The following is a 21,053-nucleotide window of genomic DNA, read 5'->3' as shown; positions in this document are numbered from 1 at the left end:
GCAAAACGGCTGGAAGGAAAAAAAAAAAGTCGAAACAAAGGAACACTGAAAGACACTCGAAACGTTACAATTCGTCCTATGCATTACCGTTAACGATTTCCCTATCGAAGTGGACAAGCGAGTCGCAGCGGCGGTCGTGGGTTTCGTCGAATACGTTGCGAAACGTTGCTTAATGAGATTTTTATTTCTCCCCCCCCCGGGTCCATTATTATGTGCGCACTAAAACTGTCGCCTTGTTCTCTCTTTCTCTCTCGGCCGCCTCCCGGCATTTTCCGTCACGCCTCGCGATGCAATGCGCAGGACGGATTGGAATCGAGTAGGCAGGGTTATTAATTATGCATTCCGAGGCACACCACTTTGCGAGATCGTAACGGACTCGAGCACTGATGTAACGCCCGAGTTACTTAGTACCATGGGCCTAAGGTATGCCCAAGAGGAATTATATTTATTCGTTGTATACTCTGAGCCGTCTCGGAAGGATCATCCGCCATTACGGTCGAATTTCCCGACGTGGACGTAGTTTTCGAGAACCCTGGAAAGGTGAAAGAGGCGATCGGCTGGTTCTCGGGGAGAAATCCCCGAAACTCGGGCTTTCTCCGGCAGTTATGCCCCGTTTCCTAAAAGCGTTTCCGGTGTAAACGTCGTTTCCTTAAATCAAGCAACCGCGTAAGGCCGTCCGGCGTGACCGGAAGCGGGCACCGAGCACGACGTGGGTGCCCGGTCCCCGGGTGGAATAACTTATGAGGCACGTCGTAACCCCGAGGAGGGGGAAAAGGAAAACAAGAGAGAGAGAGAAAAGGGAGAGACGAGAACGGGCCGCAGCTTCCAGGGCGCTTTCTCCTCCGGGCGTTTACGAGGTGACGGGTTGTAACCGATCGGTAACGATCGGGAGGGAACGCGATACCAGATACGAAATTCCCGGCAGCACCCAGGACGGCGCGCCTCCCGCGTCGCGGTCGGAGAGGGCCGAGCGCGGCCGAAGGCGCCCGAAGACGCCCGACCGCGCTCGGCCCCGCTCGTTTTCACGCCACTCGGAGCGCGACGGACCGTTTAACCGAGTCTCGCCTCCCGGCCGCGGACCAACCGAGTCGCTGTCGCCGGACCGAGCTGCGCGCGCAGCCAGATTCGAATCGCGAGGGCGCGGCGACTCGAGAAAGCGGTCCGATTCGGGTCACTCTCGGCGGAAGCTTCGGAGGAGCGGGAGAGAGAGAGCCACCCGAGCAAGGACGGGAGAGATGAGGAAAACTTACGTAAGGGATGCGCGTTTGTATATCTCCCGCTACGCGGACGCCATGCATTATGCAGGACGGGCCATTGGTTCAGGCCCCCCGCTGCGCCGTGGACAGCCCCTTTCGAGCAGGGGAAACGTCCCCTCGTCTTCGCTCCTCCATTCTGGGGTGCGGGGCTTGGCTGCGATTCGCGGAGGACGGGTCCATCCCCGAGGAAAGGGTGGCTCTCTTCCCTCGCGCATGCCCCGTGCACCCTGTCGTTAGGAAGACGAGGGATCGAGCTCATTTTTTATTCCACTCGACGGAGGGTTGTAAAACCCCACGAGGGCCACGGAGCGGTCGGGCGGGTCCGATGACGAGTTCCTCGGCGACGGTGGCTTACGGTCAGGGCGGCAGGCCACGGTTGGCCGCGATCCCTCGGCAGGCAAGACCGTGCAAGTCCGCGGAGTCCGTATATGGTAGTGGGCGGGCGAGCGTGCGTCGTCGCGAGCGGCGCGCGCCGCCGAGGCCGCGCAGGCGCAGGGCCGCGGCGGCGGGGAGCGCATGCGCGCCGCCGCCGCCCGGGCTCGGGGCCGGAGCACGCAGCGCGCGGCGCAGTACGCGGCCAGTAGAGCCGAGAGTCCCGTAGCGCGCGTACTTACACCCCGTTGGCAGTCCGCAGGCCCGTAACCTTAACCCGAGTATATCCACGCGAGAGAGGGGCCGCGCTCTCATCGCTCTCTCGCTCTCTCTCGTCTCTTTCTCTCTTTCTCTCTATCTCTCTCTCGACCACCCTTCCGCTGCCGAATCCTCCGGCCGCGGTCTCGCCCGGCAGGTCAGCTGTGCGCGCGCGCGCCCTCGCAGGTACTCGAGCAGTGACAGGTCGAGCCGAGAGCAGAGCCGCCTAAGCGCCAGTGACGGACGAGCAGCCGTGGACGGCACGTCGCATCCGGCGCTCTCTTCCTCCGAGCCCTACTCGACGCGCCCGCCGCTTCGCCACGCGGCCTCGCCTCCTCCTTCTCGCTCCCTTCCGCGGACCCGCGCCTACTCTCGTCTTCGTCGCCTCGCCGAACGTATCGCGCGACTCCGCGCTCGACTTCGCGGTAGGACCGTCATACCCATCAGCTGCGATGTGCGATAATACCAACACGACGACCCAGAGTATCGCGGACTACCTGTCACAGCTGCTCAAGGACAGGAAGCAGCTCGCCGCCTTCCCCAATGTATTCATACACGTGGAGCGACTACTCGACGAAGGTAAGCTATGCTTTGAGATATTCGTCTCGGGGGGCCGCGAGTGCGAGGATTTCTGGGATAGATGGCGACCGCGGCGACGCGATGACGCTGCGGAGCCGACGCGCGCTAATCGGTCCCTATGTGCGCGCCGCCGACGCGACGCGACGCGCGACCCTGCCGCGGACCTGACCTCGCGGCGCGGCGCGGCGAGCCCGCATCCTATCGCCAGTGGCGCGCGTCGGTACTCCGGAAAATCAACGGGGGGGAAAAAGCACGGCTTCCTCCGGCTTCTCGGTCTCACCCTTCTTTACCGATGATTTAGAAAAAAAAAAAAAAATGAGATGCCGAAAGCGATGTTTATCCGACTGATCGTAGGTTGTAAAGGGTTGGGTCGGGCCTCGCGGAAAGGCGGGGGTTGAGGCACAAGGTAGAGTGACGACTGAATGGAGAGAGAGAGACTGCGCGATTAATCCGACGCTTACGTATATTCTCTCCGGGGAAATAACAGTCCAGGGTAAACGACCTTGCTCGCCGGTAATTACGTTTCGCGCGATGAGTCGGCCTTGACAGAGTTTGCGGCGTTTTGCGCCGGCTTGGGAATAGGACGACTCGCGGATGTGTTTACAGTTTACCATTCGCGGAGAGCTTTCGAGCTTTCGACCGCTGCCGAGACTGGCCTTGCGATATTTTAGATAACAATCGAAATAACTTCCTCGGGTCGGGGACGGTGATAACCTTGCGGGCTTAACGCGACGCTCTTACCGTGGAGTGGACGGGCAACCGACGCGACGCGTCCTCGAGACGAGGGCGGAACGCTGCGAGGGAGGTTAGGCCCCGTGGATAAATCCCGCAGGGAAGAATATATGCACTCGTGATCGGGATTTACGCGGAAAATTAAGGGGTCATCTCGGAGACGACAATTGTGCAGGGACAATGACGAAGGTCTTGGACGTTCCATACCTTACAAGCCGGGATTTATTGCAAAACTGACCGTAAATCGACCCTGGCACGGCTTGCGTCGAGGAGAAAAATCCAAAGGGTCGAGGATATCGGGATTTGAAAAAAAGAAAAATTCGCTCTTAGGGTGGAGTATATAAAAAAAATGACTTCCGAGAGATGAACCTTCGCGTTCTTCCTTGGAGCCTCCATAATGAAATTTGAAATTACTTCGGGTATCCGGATTGGAGAAAAGTTGTATAAGTATTTTGACGTTTCATGTGCACGAAATGATCCTTTTTAAGCACCTTGAGGACCTTTTGACCGATCTCCGGGTGGACGGAGTCGCCGCGACTCGTGGTGACTGGATGGATTAGATTACTGGAGTTCGCCGGATCCGGTCGAGTTCGGGTCGATTCGGGAGCGTCCAAGAGCCCATCTCGAATCGGGGTGGCAAGTTTTCGCGGTGACCTAGTGGCGCGAATAGAATCGCCTCTCTCGCCGCCCGCCCTTTCGAAACTCCTCGGGACCCGGAGAGGGAGAACGACCGTCTCCTCTCTTCCCTTTTTAAAGGGGTTTTGGCACGGCCTAATGAATAGCGAGAGCCATTCAGCCGTGTTCGAGACCTGGACGGGATTTAAACCCCCCGAGCCTGCCCTCTGCCCCCCGGGGGGCATTTAAATCCCCCGCGGGGGTGGAAATATCATAACGAGAGAAAAAGAATTTCCAGGATTTTATCTGGCGGTCGCTCGATTCCCGGAAAACTTTTTATCGTGATGACGTCGTGATGACGATCGATGGCGTTGTTTAGGAATGTTTACTTTTACCGAAATCGGGGTTTTCGACGGTTCTCGATGGCCGCGGTTGTAATCGTAAACACGGCGAGCAGTCCTCGAGGAAGGCGTTTCCATCCGTGGATGAGCTCACCTGGGAATGTCGGCACTCGAGGTGTCCGCCTTTTCGAGGAAAATCGACGAGCGCTACGTCGAAGCCATTTTGCGGCCCTCGTCAGCGAGACTGGGAAAATGTCTCCGGAAAGTCTGCGCCGACTCTCGTCAGATTTTTATATCAGTTTGTGGACCAGGGCTCGTAGAAAAAACAGTGCCGAACAACGCAATAGCACTGTCTTAATTGAGGGCGAAGGGAGCCAAGTGGCGCGATAGCGCTCGCTATTTCAATAGACTCTAAGTATACCGTGAAATGCCGTTCGTACCGTTCAAATGCAATGGTCTTTTTCGACGTGGAATGTAAACCGAGAGTTTGATTTAAGATTTGTAGTATTTATAATATTTATTATATTTATATATCCTCGCGAAAGGAAACCTAATATCGACCGTTATATTACATTCGGAAGGGCATGAGAACGAACGTCGAAGAGAACGTATGGCGTTTCCCTTTTAGGTTATGTCGCCCTCTCTACCTAACCTCTTGGAACGTCCGTTTACATCGGGCCCGTTATACCGGGAAGGAGAGTCGAGGAGAGAAAAAGAAAGAGAGAGCTCTCTCTCTCAATGAAATCGGGCGGCACCTCTTCCCTCCTTAAGAGGACTCTCTGTCTCTCTCTCTCTCTCTTCATTGGAAAGCGGTTTTTCTTCTTTATTATTTTTTTCCCCTCCTCTTTATTTCCTTTCTTTGGGCACCGTTCGGCGCGTCGTGGGTCGGTAATTGTCGTCGCGAACGGATTTTCGAGAAGATTGGACGTTTTCTTTTCCTTTTTTTTTTTTGTTTGTTGGTTATGTTTCCACCTTTTGGAGCGGGGGACGGGGTTGGGGCAGGTCGGGCCTCGGGGAGTTCCTCGGAGGGACGAGATGGGCTTTCGAAAGAATCCCAGAAATCGGCCTCGTAGAGGGCGAGGCCCTAAACCGGAATATAGGTGTCAATAAAAAATGGCCGCCCCGGTCGGGACCCTCTCGAATGATTTTTGGGCCCTCCGAAAATCCCGGACATTCCGGGCCCTCCCCGATGAGGGAAATCCGAGATGTCTAATCTTAACCCCCCATCGGCCATCGTTCGAGAAACGAGAAAAATCGAGTCGCCGGGCCGGAATTTTCTGAGGGCCTTCGAACGATCGGTCAATTAACGGTAATTGCAGTCGTCGTTAGTCACGGCGTTATATCTCGAGTCGAAAATTTCGAACGGTCCCCTGGAAATAACTCGAGTTTCTAATTGCCCGGAGTGACGCGATACGGATTTCTTGCTCGAACTTGGCGATTCGAAACCGACAATTTCGAGCGGTCCCTTATAAACCGTTTTGAGGCATTTTAAAGGACCCCCGAAATTCCCGATGTCTTGTTCGTGCTCGGCGACGGTTCGTACCCCTCGGTCGTTTCGAGGTCTAAAACTTCCCGCCGCTGTTTTAAAAGGGGCGGAGAAAATCCTCGGGTATCCTCCTTAAGTTTCCGGGCGGTACGGGGTCACTTCTTACGCGGAGTCCTTGTTCGGACTCGCGGGTCGGTCGAAGCCCTCGCTACGCGGCAGGAGTCGGTCCTCGACCCCCCACCCCGGGCCGCCCCTCCCGCGCCGTCCTTGCGCCCCCTAACGCGGCCGCATTCCTTCTCGTGAACGGTGAGCCTCTCTACCTCGGAGCCTCGAGAGTTCGGCCGGCGAGCTCTCTCGCTCGCTTTTGCCGAGGCCGAGCAAGAGGCTACCCGGCTTGCCGAGCTTCGAGTTAATGCCGCGATCGAAATCCGAGCGCCGCCGCGATGGGGATCGATCGCGGATCGAGCCGCCTCGATACGTCCCGAAGGGCCACGTGACCCGCGGGTCACGTGGTCCCTCGAGCTCCGACCACGTGACACGACTGGATGCGGGTAGCACCGACGGGAGGAAAAGATTACATCGAACCGAAGAAATGTTTCGTTCATCCAAGGGTTACTCGAATAAATAGGACGCAACGTTTTTCGAATTCACGGCAATTGAGAGTTCGTTACAATTAAGTTGTATTCTTTTAATTAAACGGATATTCTGTAACGATGAATTCTTTCGTGGTGCGCCATCTTGCCGACGGGATGAAAATCGTGGAATGATCTTTTGTCCCCCTTTCGTTTAGCCGGTAATTCAAATCGAAATAACGTGGAAATGAAGAAAAATATACGTATTAATACTCAGGTTTTTGCTTGAGGGTAACATTTGCGGGGATTTTCCGTTAATTCGCATAAGGGACCCGGGGAGTACCTCGCCCTGCCCCCGTAACCGGGTACCCTGTCCTGGCATCTCGGCTCGACTTTGCCCCCGGGAACTCGATCGAGCGTTACCGCGCGGACTGGCCGCGACACCGTTTTAACGTTTCGCGGCTCCGTGACGTGGCTTGCTCCCTTTCTTTCTCTCTCTCTCTTTTTCTTTTTTCTTTCCCGGGTCTCGTCGAGGGGGCGGCCATCTTGCGCCCGACGACAGGTTCTCCTCGCGGCGCCGAGGGAGATTTCGGGGGACGCGGTTTTTTATCCCCGTCGCGTCCGAGCCGCGTTCTCGAAACCGCGACGCGACGCGGCGCGGCGCGGCGCGACCTCGCCGAACGCGCCCGGCCGGTCGGCCGTTGCGGCCATTTTTTAGCTTTCCATTCCGCGCGCTCGCCACTATATTCGCCGTGCTGAAGACATCGGGCGTCCGGCCCAGGGCTGCCCGTTGCACCGGGGATACCCCGTGCAACGACCCCGGGAAGCGGCGCGCCGAATTTCTTCCCCGGATTCTCCCGATATAGAAGTCCGAGGCAATCCAGTGGATCATCCGCAAAGTTCGTGCCGATTGTCGATAGGTTAGGTTAGGACTTAAAAATCGGCAATCCTATAAGGAGCCCAGGAAAAGAAAAATTTTGAGAATTTCGAAGATTCAGTCGTCCCCGATTCCATCCTCGCATCGAAGGATATCATCAGGTTGTCCCATAAGTTTCTTCCTTTTTTTTTCATAGGACATGAATACACGATGCGGAAGGAACTTATGGGACACCCTATTATTTCTCCCGAGGGACGCGCGCGCCTATCGGACCACCGGCGTTCATAATTTAATATCTTAAGCCTTCTCCCCGAGAGCCGATGCGAGATCGTTGCTCGCCGATTACTCGCCGCGGGAGGATCGAAGGGTTGCGATTAAAGGCAGGCTCGGGAGCGGGAATTTCGGAAGCGCGTCTCGATGGGCGAGTTTCGCACGGTCATTACGGCCCTGCCTTATGTACCGCGGGTGTACATGACTCGTGACCGTCGGTGCTCGCGCCGCAGCCGGGACTGGAGGCTGCCCTAAAAGGTTATACACGGGGAGAACACGAGTCGACTTCTCGGCGTCTCTCTTTCTCTCTCTCTCTCTCTCGCCTCTCAGGTATTGGGTTTCATCCGCGGGATTTCCTCGGCGATCGGCGGCCCGGCCCGGCCCGGCGTGCGCGCGCACCTTCTCGCTCGGCGCGCGCACACACCCCCCTGGCGCGCCGCGCCGGCAACACAGACGTGAATGGGCGCCCGCACTTTCTACCGGCACGTTCCGCGGTCCCGAGAGGCTCCCCGTCAGGGTCACGTGTTACCGACCGCCCATCCGCGGAGGACCCCCTCCCCCTCCCTCCCGAGAAGGGAACCGATGCAGATGCAACGTTCCACGTTGAGCCGCCCGCGGGACCCTGGATCGGGTGTCCGAGACGGCCCGCGTGGCAGAGAGGTTAGGTTTGCCAGGATTTTCACCGAATATGCCTTTTCCGCGATATCAACCCCTTGATGGTAAACAGGAAGGGTCCAAGAGAGGGTTTTATTTATTTATTAATTTTTTTCCCTCGGGGTGGGATTTAATTATCATCGAAACGGAGGGTAGGTTCGACTTAGAGAGGTTTCCCGGCGAGGTCTCGATAGATGCAACCTTCTTTTCTTTCGCGGTAAAGACGTGCGGATTATCCGCTAATTACCCGTATAGTACAGCTGGCGGGAGAGGTCACTCTGCCAATTGGCAGCAACGTCCTTGGCGGACTCGATTTTGGCAACTGCCTCCTTTTGGCGCAGGGAGCGCGTTTTACTACTATACTATACTATAGGTTACCTTTCCTTTTTTTTTTTTTTTCATTAGACCGAAGTGATTTAAAAATCGACCGTGTCCGCCTAACGGTCTCGCCAACGGAACCGCGTTCCCAGGGAGAACGCCCCGGACGAGGATGCCTAGGTATATATCTATGCTGGAAATCGTGTACCGTGCGCGAAGGGTATCCGGGTGTGTCCGGCGAACATTGGATATATCCCTTTCTAAGTAACCTTATCGCCATGGCCGCGAGATCTGACAAGCCGCGAGCGGAGTCGACCGATCGGCGGTCGTTTTCAAGCGAAACTTCTTTTTAGCCACGGTAGGGTAAATTCGACTCGGACCAAAACAATGAAACGCACCTAGGAGGGTACTCGATACCCCACTCGGCAAGGTAGACCTTGAAACGCTAGAACCTGGTCTCGGTTACCCCGCGAGGATTTTCTTCGATTTTTCATCCGCGATATGACGTGAAATGTATACCCGCTTAAAAAAAAAAAGTACTAATCGTAATAAAACAAAAAAAATACGCGAAACTACGGCGAGGTTGAAGTCGAAACCTCGTTTTGGATGAAAGGGACGGTTCCCTGTAATTGGAATTTTCCCTTGGGAATGAAGATGTTTCAACTCCACCGCGCGGTCTCTTTTCTTTTCCTGTTTTTTATATCTATTTTACTTTTAATCAGGTAATCGAGCAATTACCCGAGACTATCTCGATGGGTTTTCATGCGGTTTCGGTGATATCGGGATCGGGTCGAGTTTCTCGAGGGTTTTATCTGTTATCACGGAGATCGGAGATTCCGGGGATTCATCCTCGGGGTAGGGAAAGATCGACTTCGCCGGCTCGATTTTTCGGTTAACAGTTAACCGCAACCCGTTCCGCCCTGATCCCGCGAGCGAAAGGCCGCAGTTTAACGAGGCTTTCCCGCGGCGCTCGGACGGAGTGTCCGTTTTCATCCGTAATTCCCTAACCGGAAATGAATCCTCGGGTATTTTGCCGAAGGAATGGCGGCACGCTAGAGGAACTCGGTTAATCGGCTGCGCCCGTAGAACCGATATCCCCCTGGAGAGTCGATTAGCGCCGACCTTCTTCCGAGGCGTGCCTTTCCAATTAACGCCGCCATTTCGCCGGCAATTAAAGGTTTTCTCGTTGTCAATACCGTAGACGGGGCCGTTCTTTATCTCTCCTTGCACGGTTGTCGCGACGCCACCACTCGCTGACGACTCCTCATCGGGATATTTTTCTTCCCTTTTTCCTTGGTCTCGGGTCTCACGGAGCGTCACCTAAAAATGAAGAGAAATGCTTAGAAAGATAAATGATATGTACTCTTGAAAAAAAATAAATAAATAAATAAAAAGTAATACCGGTCCAAAAGTAGGCTTCGACTGATCGCCAAGTACGTATGAAGTGAACGGCAGAGGTTGCACCTCTTATCTGTACATTTCTTATCGGCGCTGATAAGTGCATAATCCGTACGGTAGTCGCGCACCGCGCAATGAGACGCATCTGGGACACCCATTTTTATACTTATCGTACAGAGCTCTTCCTTATGGATAATACTCGACGGCAGTTAATTCCGCGGTTAACGAGGACCGAGAGGAGGGGGCACTTTTCGGCCTGACGTATTACGCCTAACTGGCCGTCGTACATCCTCGGCCGATAGTTTTTACCGCTTGTTAAATGAAATTGTCGAATTACCGGGCCTCCGGCCGTCCATTAACCCGACGGTTGTTGATACAACATGGGTGGAAATTATACGTCTCGACGGTCCTTACTTTTATGTCGGATCGAAGTGGCATGTCGGCGCATGACACGACGTCGCCGTTCGAGATGAATTGATTTTACACCCTCCCCACGGTCGAGCCGTCCAGAAATAGAATTACAAGGCGGTTACAGCTTGAATTTCTCAATTGCCATCAAGAAATTCCCCCGTACATCCTGATTTTTTTTTTTTTCTGGCAATTTTTTACTCCGCGCCTCCAACGGGCACTCGGGAAGCCCTCGACCCGCGCTCGTGAAACGTTTAATTCCTTCCCACTCGTCGAAGGAACTAGTCGTCCTTGTTTTCGAGAGTCCGAGAGGGTCCGAACGCGAGGTCCGAGTCTTGCTCCAAGTACAGGATGTGTGCGGCAACGGTTGCCGATGCACCGATCCGCCCACGACGTGCAAGAGTTCCACTCGAGGGCCGCTCGTCAATCGCCATACTGTGCCTCGGGTCCTGCCGGCTCTTGGAATCGCATCTGTCCGCGCGATGCGGAATACCAGCGGGATGAAAAAAAATTCCGCGGCAACCTGAAAAGAGTTTCGCCCTTCCTGTCACACTTGGCACGGAACTCCGCCGTTTCCTACGTGTAAGATAAAAGGACTCGTCGCCGCGTCTTTCTTTTACCTCATAAATGGGTCCCTCCCGATCCCGACAAATAAGTCCCCGAGGTTTCCCGAGGGGTCGGTGGAGGTGCATCCTCCCGTCGAGAGCTCCACTTGGGTGGCATCGGACGGCTCGAAGGCTGCTTCTTTTACGTGGCTTGGAAACGCGGATGACTTCGTTCCGATGGCTTCCTGGAAGCGGATCGTCAGCGTTTATTTAAATGCGAATGGCTACACCAGCGAATTAGTTGCTTACGTAATCGGTCGCACTCGACGCCGACAATATATGCGCCTTAGTGCCAGGCAGCCGGCTCTCTCTCTAGGTGCGACGGAAATCCCGTGTCCGGCCTTCGCCCGTGAGAAAAGGCTCCTCTCGTCTTCTCCTCTCCTCGGGACGAGCCGTCTCCTCTTCTCGGGCCGAAAGGCCCGCCGAAAAAGCCCGAAGGCGCGGCGAGAGATCCGCTCGAGCAAGCGGCGACGCGTTTCTCCGCTTCTAAATAAGGAAGTGCCTATACGCGCCTCCGCTCACGGACGTTTTTTCTCGGCCGGCGAGAGAGAGAGAAAGAGAGAAAAAAATGAAAGAGGCCTCACCCGAAAATACTGGCCCAGAGTCCTCGAGCGATCCCGCGCCTTTTTTCCGCTTTCTCCGGGCCTCGCCTCCAATTTCCATCCGCATGGCGGGGGGAACCTCGAGCCATGGCCACCCTCGCGCAATTACTCTCCTCCCTTTTTTTTCTTCCGCCCCTTTCCTTTTCCCCGCTTCGTTCCTCGGGGGAGCGTTTCCCGGAACCGCCGCACGGTCTCGGTTTCTCGCTTGGAGTTTCCATTGCGACGACCCGGTCACGTGGCTCGGGGGGACCGGGAGCGAGCTCGATATCTGTGAGATATATCCTGGACTAGAAACGCGGATTTTGAGGTTATGTGTTATGAGAGTATGCCCGTACCACTTGTTGCTACACCCGTCGTGGAATGGCGTCGTAGCGGTTCGTCGCTTAGGTCGGCGCCCGGGGCGGGAAATTCGAAAAGGCATGGCGCGCCGCCCGGGGTCCGTTTGTAAACACGGCGGCCCGGCCCTTGGAGGGCCTTGCGGGGGCCGATGACCGGCTGACCCGGCGTCGCGCGCGCCACCGAGTGGCGGCCCGTGGTACTCACCTCGGCATCCACCGGCGGCCGCCGCGCATCCTCGGCCGCGCACCCCGCCGCCACGCGTTGCCCCGACCCGTCCGCGCCAGCGTCCCACGCGCGACTGGTGGGGGGCGAATGGAATCCTCGCTCCGTCCTCGTCTCGCGCGCCGCCCCTATACTCGCTCCGTCTTGCTCCTAGAGCGAGCCTTCTCATGGTCGTGCGCGCGCCGCTCGCGAATCCAGGCGAGGAGAAATGGTGAGCCTCGCCAAGGAGACGCACCTCGCGCCCTCGGAAAGGGTTTCTCTCCCCAGGGCGGTTTACCGTCCACGTAATGCCGCCGGAGTCGTAATCTGTGGCTCGTATCGATACCTGGTACGCTCGTGCCCTCTCGGGCGGAACGTTTCCCGGACACGAGGGCGGGCACGAGCGATATCTAATAACGAGTCGCGGATCGCATGGCCCGAGGCGCTCGCCTGGAATCCCGGAGGATCGGCTCCGACCACGCCGCGGCGCGGGGGGAATTTCCCGGCTCCCGGTACTCCCGACATGCCGATAGGAGTTATCTCCCGGTCGGAGCCTCGGAATCCTCCCGCCATGCGGCGCGACCGGAGACTCGAGCCCTATTTACGAAAAACTATTTACGAAATTTCAAACGATCGTTTCATCATCCCGGGACATCCGGGATTTTAATAATCCCGGCACATAGGGCCCTCCGGTTCCTTAACCTCTCGATGTCCCGTTACTTTTAATTCTTTATTTCATGGGAATGTTGTCCTCGAAACTTTTGGACCCGCTAATTCTCACCGGAATGGCTGTAATGACCTCCTGATAAGGGCTAACGCCGATAACGACGAGCGTTCGTTGACGGTTTTTCGCGTCCTGCTATCCTTGGCGGTATCGAGTACCCGTAAATCATGGGACTACCCGGCATAAATTGCCGCATCGGCGAAATTACAGGTTCCATTAATTTCATCGGTAATGCGATGGCGATAACGACGCCGATACGCGTCCCTCTCGCGGCGCCACGCGCGCGGTCGTTCCGCACGTCGCGCCGATTTCCGGCGTTTTTTATTGTTTATCGGGTCAAAGAGCCTCCCTCTAAGTCCGCGAGATTGAAAATTAAAACCGACCAATTTTCCCGCCTTCCATTATCTTTTTTTCACATTTTTTTTTTTTTTTAGGTTATCTCCCGTAAAAGCCGCAAAAAGCGGAGCTCTCCGTCGGAAATTTTTGCTCGTGGATTTCGGACGGTATGGTGGAGGGGTCTCGACCTTTCGTTTAGGTATTATATTAGCGCGATATATTTTCCGCGATGCTATCCGCGCTGTTACGGCTCCCGAGAGATGTCGAACTCCTTCCGGCAGGAAGAATTGAAAAGTATCCCGGCGTAAATCGCTAGGGGTTTACCTCTCATATCCGTAAATTACGCTGTCCCGTAAATAACCCGGCTCGATTTCGAGTAACGAGGTATCCCGGAGGAGAGCAGGGACTCCCTCGGAGATGTGCGCAGCGGGCAGATCCGGAGGCTGGACGATATTTTGTCCGGGGAAATTCTACCGACTTCTCGTAAATTAGCCCTCGTCCGCGGGCCTCGGTTCGTTAATTTATCGTCGAGAGGAGGCGGCTCGGCGAACCTTTAATTTCCACGACGAGGTCGACCGGCCGTGGGGGGAAAAAGCCGAGGTCTCCGTCGACGGTCCTTCTCCTCGCCGACAATTAGTCGGTAACGATCGACGTATCGCGGGATACCGTCGTATCGTGATTTTTATTATTTTTATTTTTTTATTTATTTTTTTTCTCGTCACGGCCCCTTATGGCGAAAATATCCGATAACGACGAAACCGCGCAAGAATTCATCCTCGAGGACATCCGATTTAACGATCGGTGTATATGACGGAATACCGCTATTCGTTCGTTTTTTTTTTTTTAATTTTCTTTTATGAGCAGTGGTTGACGTTTTAAAGTCGTATAAGAGACTGTCAATTTCGCGGGCGAATATCGATCTTTGTGAACTCTTATAAGAGGCGAAGGATCGGGAAGGAAGTCCCGGTTTTAGGGCGCCCTGCGACGAGGTAAACACCACGTGGGCCACGTGGGGCCTCGGGAAGAGGAGGGACGCGTCCCGGTTTCCAATTTCTCCGGTGGCCCGAAAATAGGCGCAGATAATGACGTCCCACTTTGCCCGGGATATCTCTAGAGAGGCGCGGAAGAGACTACGGAAAATGACCCGTCGATTACAATACTTAATAAAAATATGTCCTAATAAAAAAGACGCTCCGGTAAAATAACCTAATAAAAAATATCTCAACGAAGAACGTCCCAATAAAAAGAAATATCTCCCTGAAATCGCACGCTCGGTCATCGGCACTTAGAATGGACGTTTAAAAAAAAAAATTATCCGCTTTTTCCGGTTCGCAATTAGGAGTAATACCCCTTTCTAGCATGAAAAAAAAAAGGGTCGTCGTGAGGTTTTACTCGACACGATTTTTCTCTCGAGTATACTAATGGCTAAAGTTTCCGCGACTTCGCAACTCTCTCTATCTCTCTCTTGACGTTGGTGCAACGTGCAGCGGGATGGCGAAGCAACGTCAAGGAGTGGTTTCTGTCGCGGGAGGGAAGCGTCTCGGCCGATCTGGAATCCAGACCTTTGACTCATTTAATTCGGTCCAATTGAGGGATACCACCAGGGGGATAGGAGACGATCCTCGAGGTCGGATCCGAGAGAGCTCGTCAGGTGGACTCGGGAGTTTCGGCCCTCTCGAGCCCTCTCGGATAATTGTCGGAATCCGTGATCCGGTCGTACCGGTTCGCCGGCGATCGTTAAGGGAACGATAAATAATAAACCGGAGAAAAAAGGGCCGGGGAAAGGAAAAGAGCGGCCAGAAACCAGAAAATCGGCCGCGGGGAGCAGTCGAGACCGGTGATAAAATCCCTCGCGCGAGTACTCGGTGCGGCGAGTTCGGAAGTGCACTTCAATCCGTACGTATTAATAATATCTCGGAGAATTTAAAAGCCCGGATGAGTATCATACGTCGAATCGTTAACTCGAAGATATTAGCGTTTTTAAAAATTATTTTCGCCAACTCTCGAGCGCCGTTGCGATTTTTTTTATATTTTTTTTCACCACTTTCTTTTTAGCGGGACGCTTTTTCGCTACGGTCGGATGTCTCGAGTCCGCGTAGAAAATTGTCATCGATTTAATGGGCGGGTTGAATTTAACGCCGCTTTTTTTTTTTTTTTTTTTTTCCGGTTGTCCCGTAATGGACAAGGAGAGCGGAGGAGAGAGAGGGAATTCGAGAGGCCCATTCAAGAGACACTCGACAGTACTCGCTGGGAATAATCCCGATCGAATCGCCTTTCTAATCGGCTCATTAAGCCACTCGACTGTAATCCTCTCGGGCTGTGCCCGATAGCGCTCTTATCGAGACACAATGCTCGCGCCGCGCGAATTATGTTATCGAGGGCATACTCCTCGAGTGCACCTGTGAATCATCGACAGGGGGTGCACTCTACGTGTCGTCTAGGGTAAACCGGGATTTTTTAAGATTCTTTCACCTTCGGATAAAATCCATCTGGAGTTCGCATATTAATTATCAATGCGACATATGCATCTTGCGAGTCACCTACGTTGCATCTGGATGTATGAAAAATTTTTCATCTCATCGAATCGATCCGGAGGGCGCTTAAAAATGATCAATGCGACATATGCATCTTGCGAGTCACCTACGATACACCGGATTAAAAAAAAAAAAATAAATAAATAAATGTCTTATTACGTCGAATCGATCTGGAGTGCACTTAAGTCATCAAGATTAAGTGCATATGTTATATGTCGCCCGGGTTTGTATTTTTGAGAAAATTGTTTTATCTCGTGGAAATACCGTTCGGGAAATCCAGATCGATCTAACGGGGCGCCTCGATCTCGATCCGCGTTTCTCGATCTCGCCAGCGTGGGAATGCGTCGTCCCGAGGATACTCGCCGGGTATTTATACAGGCAGTGCCTCTTCCCTTCGTCCTTTTTTCCTCGCCTTTTTGCGCCGAGGGTCGAGGGGGATAATCGACGTTCGGTGGGATCGAGATGTCGTGCACCGACCGAGGGACGCCCGCGCGTCCTCACATGAGTACGCGTGCGTGCACACACCGATGCGTCGCCCTGGGGGAAAAATGAATGGAACCTGTTGGGCTGGACAATAACACCTGAAAGGTGGGCGATGCGTGCCGAGGCCCTGCTTCGGCCTAATCCCTCGACTCGGCTGACTTTTCCCTCCCCTGGCTGCGTCAAGGAATTCCTTTCCTCCTGTAAAATTGAACACCCCGATAAAATGAATCCGGTAATTGAACCCAATACGCAAGCTAATCAATCGGATATATACCGTATAGTAATATCCTGCGGCACCGTAACGGGATTATTAATTACCCTTTCTCCTGGACCGGGTGCACCGAGTTGTCCGAATGTTGCGCGTGAATTTATATCCCGAATGATTTTTTCTTTTTTTTTTTAATTTCTTTGTAAAGATTTTCTCGAACTTCACGGGTAATGGGGCCACGCATGGAATGACAGCCTCCACGTTCCACGCGGTATGACGTCGGATGGTCCATCCGGGTTGGAGAAATTTCAAAAAGGATCGCATGCCACTTTCGTGTCGCCTTAACTTTTTACGAAAGGCTGTTGACGACCGAACGACGCGGTGCCGCGTTATATGGGGATTTCGAGCAATCGCGATTAATCCCGGCAAAGTGTGCCCGGTTTTGCGGGGATTCAATGCCGATAAGGAGATAAAGCCTCTTCTGCCCGATGTTAGAAAAAGCTCGAGGTCGTAGAAAGTCGACTCGGGATGTAAATCGACGTCTCCGCGAACCCGGAAACCCGGGACTTTCCACTCGTAAAACTCATTTCCCGATAGGAGCGATTACCTCGAGGCTGGGGAATTGTCGGGTCCTCGGAGACCCTTCCTTTCGAAATCCTGTCGTTCCCTCCCGAGACGAGGCGTTTCACTTCGACGAAACGTTTTATACCTCGAGCCGAGGTTTCATATTTTTCTTGGGGTTTACTCTTCCTTAAAAAAATTTTTTTTTTTTTTTTTAAATTTCTTGTCGCACCGACTCGCGGAAATGACGGCTTCCTTTTATTGCGGCCGATTCGTCCGCGGAGGCGACCCTAAACGAGGGGACGTTAAATTCGACGTCTAGGAGATATATAATCCCTCTCCATCTTCCGCAATCCGGAAATTCGAGTTTCGAAGGAATTACGCCAAAGCCGCACCGCGCGCGTTCTGACATACCTAACTGTACCTCGACATTACCTGTCGTGCAATTGGCTGCGCCTCTTTGCGTGCATTCTTTCGAGCCGGCGTTGCATCCTTGAGCGCCTTTTTTCGCCAGGGTCGAGCTATGTCCGAGGTAAAAAATTCCGTCGGCCCAGATTCCGCGTTTTACTCTCAAACGGAGACACCGAAATCCCGGAAATACTTGACGGCAGAGTCTCGCGCCAAGTCGGCGATCGACTTTCCGCAATTGTCGCGAAATATCGGGAAAAAAAAAAAAAAGAAACGAAAATTTTCCACCCAGAAATTAACCCAGCAATTCGGGCTCCGATTATCAGAGTTTCTTTATCATCCCAGCCTCTCGTTAATGCTTGAACATTTTTTTAACCAGGCCCATCGGGTGATATCAACCGTAAGTGACTATTTTTTAATGCAGAGTCTCTCGCCAAGTCGGCGGTTTCCGCGATCCCAACGAAACTCCTTCGTTCCCTTCCCTGGGTCGGCCGCGAAATTATAAATACCCTCGTCGAGTCATAGAGCGAAAATAAATCGGAATTGCCTAAGCGACTCTAAGTGCAGGCCGCGCACCTGCGCGGTCGCCTCCACCTACACCCAGTCGGCCAAGTCCATCCGGGCCACCTAATTTCCGCGACAAGGACACGGAATCTCTCCCTGGGGGAAGTTTCCTCGGGCGAGGTGTCGGACAAGCCGCGTTGGTCCGGATCGAGCGGGAGCTCCGTGCAGGAATTTCTTTTTTAAGCCCGCGACCGTTTTAGAACCGCGGTCCTATGCCGACGTCCGTCGAACCTCCCCGTCTGGTTCACCTCCTAGGTGCCTTCGTATTTCTAGGTTGTGTCGTTGCACCGCCACGAACGACTTTACTCCGAGGAGCGATCGACTATACCGCGGCGAGGAGTCCGAGATGTATATCCTCTGTTCGCTCTCGACTAAAAAAGTAACGCGATAACGCACGCGCAATCGACTGCGCGACGAGGTCGATCGCTCCTATCGGCACGGAAAAACGCGAGCCTTGTTTACACGTCCCCCTGAATTCTTGCGGAATAATTCATACGCCAACCGGTTGCGCGTCTTGCTGTTACCTGTGTACAGTGTCGGACATGAACGCCTTCCCTGCGGGCGGGACTGCTAAGGGAAGCGCCAAAGCCATTCATGTCCGTCAGGGTACATACCTTCTAGAGGAGCGCGGATCCGCGAAACGTCTCGCGCTAAAATAAAAAATGGAAATAATAACGTTACCAGATATATCCGCTTGGTTAAAAGATTTCCCGATTGGTGGATCGGATGATTAGAAAATTCCGATTGGCAATGCCTGGTCGAATTGACCAATTTAAGGTGAAGTGAAACACGCCGAGGAACTTGATCGACGTCGATAAAGAAAATTTTTCTAAATGCCTACGTTGGCAACGTTCGTTTTTCTATTGACAGCTGGGTCGAATTATATTGGGTATTGTACCAAATGGCATATTCTACCTGTCGTTTTCCTACAATTATTATAAAGAAATCGAAGTAAAACTCCAGAAATCCTCTGGATTCATACTTTCTGGGGCCCTAATCGACTGAAGAGGGACCCCCTGCGCCATCTGTCATTTCCAGGGCAATTAAATTTTCACTCCGAGACCTCGTATTACCATCTTTTTAGCGTAGAAGCGCATACAACACTTTTTTTGCCTTTATCCCGTTCAAATGCGAGCTTATCGATTACCAGAGTGTTCGAAATTGTCGTAAAATTGTCCTGACCCTTTCGATTCTCATATCAGAGCCTTCGATAATTGTACATCGAATATGAGAGCTCGACGCCATTTTGGTTCTGGTCTGGGTTGAGTTAAAAAATTGTTTAAAAAAATCCAAATCTTGAACGTGTCGGGACAATTCTTAGATGATCAGGAGCGACGTGTCAAAGTTTCGGACAGTTTGGTCTAATACCCTTAAAAAAAGTGTTGTATTAGAATCGACTGATTTGATTGGGGGTTTCACTTCACCTTAATATCACTTTATATTTCACGTTTTATTTTACTCCCGCACTTTCGGCGTGCAGTCTAGGGAGTCTCTCGTAATTGGCGCCGACTTTAATGGGGGACGAATCGGGGTCGAAGGAGACACAAATGCCGATCGGCGTAAACTCGTTGAATCATCGTGTGCCTCGTTTATTACTCGGCCATTTTTCTCTCCCTCTCGCCGTCAAGATCCGAGGACTGCGTGCTCCTTTGTGCGTAACATTGACGCAACGTTTCGCTCCATTTATGGCCGCGGCCGGTGACGGAATTTTCGCGGGGACGAGAAGTGCAGCTTTTTTCGGCGTGTCTCGTGGACGTTAACAGGATATTACGATAAATCGTGCTAAGGGACGCCTCGCCGGGGAATAATTATCGATAAGCGATTACTCCGGGATCGTAATTCCGACGTTGCGTCACGGCGTGCATGCATGACCTATTATGCGCCAGGGGGTTAATGGGTACTCGGGTAATCTCCGATGCATGCGCGAGGTAACTGACATTTTCGCGAAAAAAAAAAAAATCACCGGGTTTGATTACGATATCCTACGTACGCGTTACGTGGAGCCCGCTATTAATTATCCCGTACTTAGGCTCAGAAATTGGCAAAAAAATCCAGGATGCACCGATGCACTTCATCGCGAGAGGGGTTTGTTTAGATCTTTAATAATTATAGAAAATTCTGGAAATTAATCCAACACCTCCACAAGCATATTTCCGACGTTTGGAGGTGGTGCAACGTGGTAGGGAGCAATTTTTAATTATTAGTGTCCTTAAGTACGAAGGAGCCCCGAAGTGGCTCTTCCAGCATCCGGTGAGATCTTACGACGTTGACACTTTTTTCCATCGGCATGCCAAGTCGGCCGTGACGATTGTTTATCGCGAGTTATCGCCTCCAGGAACCCGATCTCGTCTAACCTGTTAACCCATAATTCTAGAAAGAAATGAGGAAAAAAGCCCCTTATCAGCTGGCCGCCGCGTTTCGCCGGGAAACTCGGGGGGAAGTTTTACAGTTTGTCCATTTCAATTCCGCGTTTAAAATCCTCGGTTGGAATGAAAAGCCATACCTTTCCGTAATTTTTGCGTAATTTTTGCGCACCTCCTCATTGTCCAGATGCACGCGATAGCGCCAATGTAACGCTCGATTGCAATGGCGTCGCTGCATCTGCGGCTCTTATCACGGGAAGTGCCCTCTGTAAAAAAAAAAAAAAATATATTGATCGATAGCGGGGAATTGGCAAGGTTGGTAAACTATGCATATATAATTCCTCCTTACCTCTCGCTCTCTGCAGGCGTGCGGATCGATACATGCAAAACGATCGATGGATCATCTCGATCCTCTGTCACGGTCCGCGAGCTGCATTCGTTGCAGCGGTGATCTCATTGATGTATGCGCCAGGTAAAGGAGATCGATTGGAAATAATCCTATTATGCGAACGACAAAGTGGATGAATACCAAGTAGGTGTAATACGCGTGTATATATATACATACACGCGCACCTTAATTCCGCGTTATCGCGAGAACTCGCCCGTCGCGTTTAATATCTGAGAATAATTTCTCTTCCTTTTTTCGGATTAAATGTTGATGCATTTATATGTGGAGATATTTTCATCTCGGGGAATTGGCGCGTCAAATAATTTGCCCTCTCCTGGAATTCCTTGGACCGATCCCTCGTGCCTTCGATAGTATGCATCTGATAAGAGACAACGAGAGATCAACTCGATTCGTGTCACGGGCCGCGCTTACAACATTGGTGATCTCATTGATGCGTCGGTTGCATTGACACCCACACACCTTCGCCGGGATTTTCAGAGCCGGTTCTGCCGACGTAAACCGCGAGTTTAGCTCGACTCGTCATCTCGGGATTTTTTCCCTTTTCCTTATCCCTCCGTGAAAAAAAAAAAAAAATGAAAAA

General features: G+C 52.8%; 1 protein-coding gene across 6 annotated transcripts in view; it reads left to right on the top strand.

The window, feature by feature from the left end:
• Nucleotides 1-1,846: 1,846 nt before the first annotated feature.
• The window catches only part of LOC105694785 (protein held out wings), a 42,489-nt gene continuing 23,282 nt past the window's right edge, over nucleotides 1,847-21,053 (top strand). For all 6 annotated transcript variants that reach the window (XM_012415772.1, XM_012415773.1, XM_023434224.1 and 3 more), the window contains exon 1: nucleotides 1,847-2,465. In XM_012415772.1, the coding sequence (XP_012271195.1) occupies nucleotides 2,339-2,465 (127 nt within the window). In that variant the 5' untranslated portion in view covers nucleotides 1,847-2,338. The remainder of the gene's footprint in view (nucleotides 2,466-21,053) is intronic.

This window comes from Orussus abietinus, unplaced genomic scaffold (assembly GCF_000612105.2).
Source record: "Orussus abietinus isolate OABI.00-Male unplaced genomic scaffold, Oabi_2.0 scaffold27, whole genome shotgun sequence".
NCBI classification, from domain to species: Eukaryota; Metazoa; Arthropoda; class Insecta; order Hymenoptera; family Orussidae; genus Orussus; species Orussus abietinus.
This window is presented reverse-complemented; position numbering and strand designations above follow the sequence as displayed.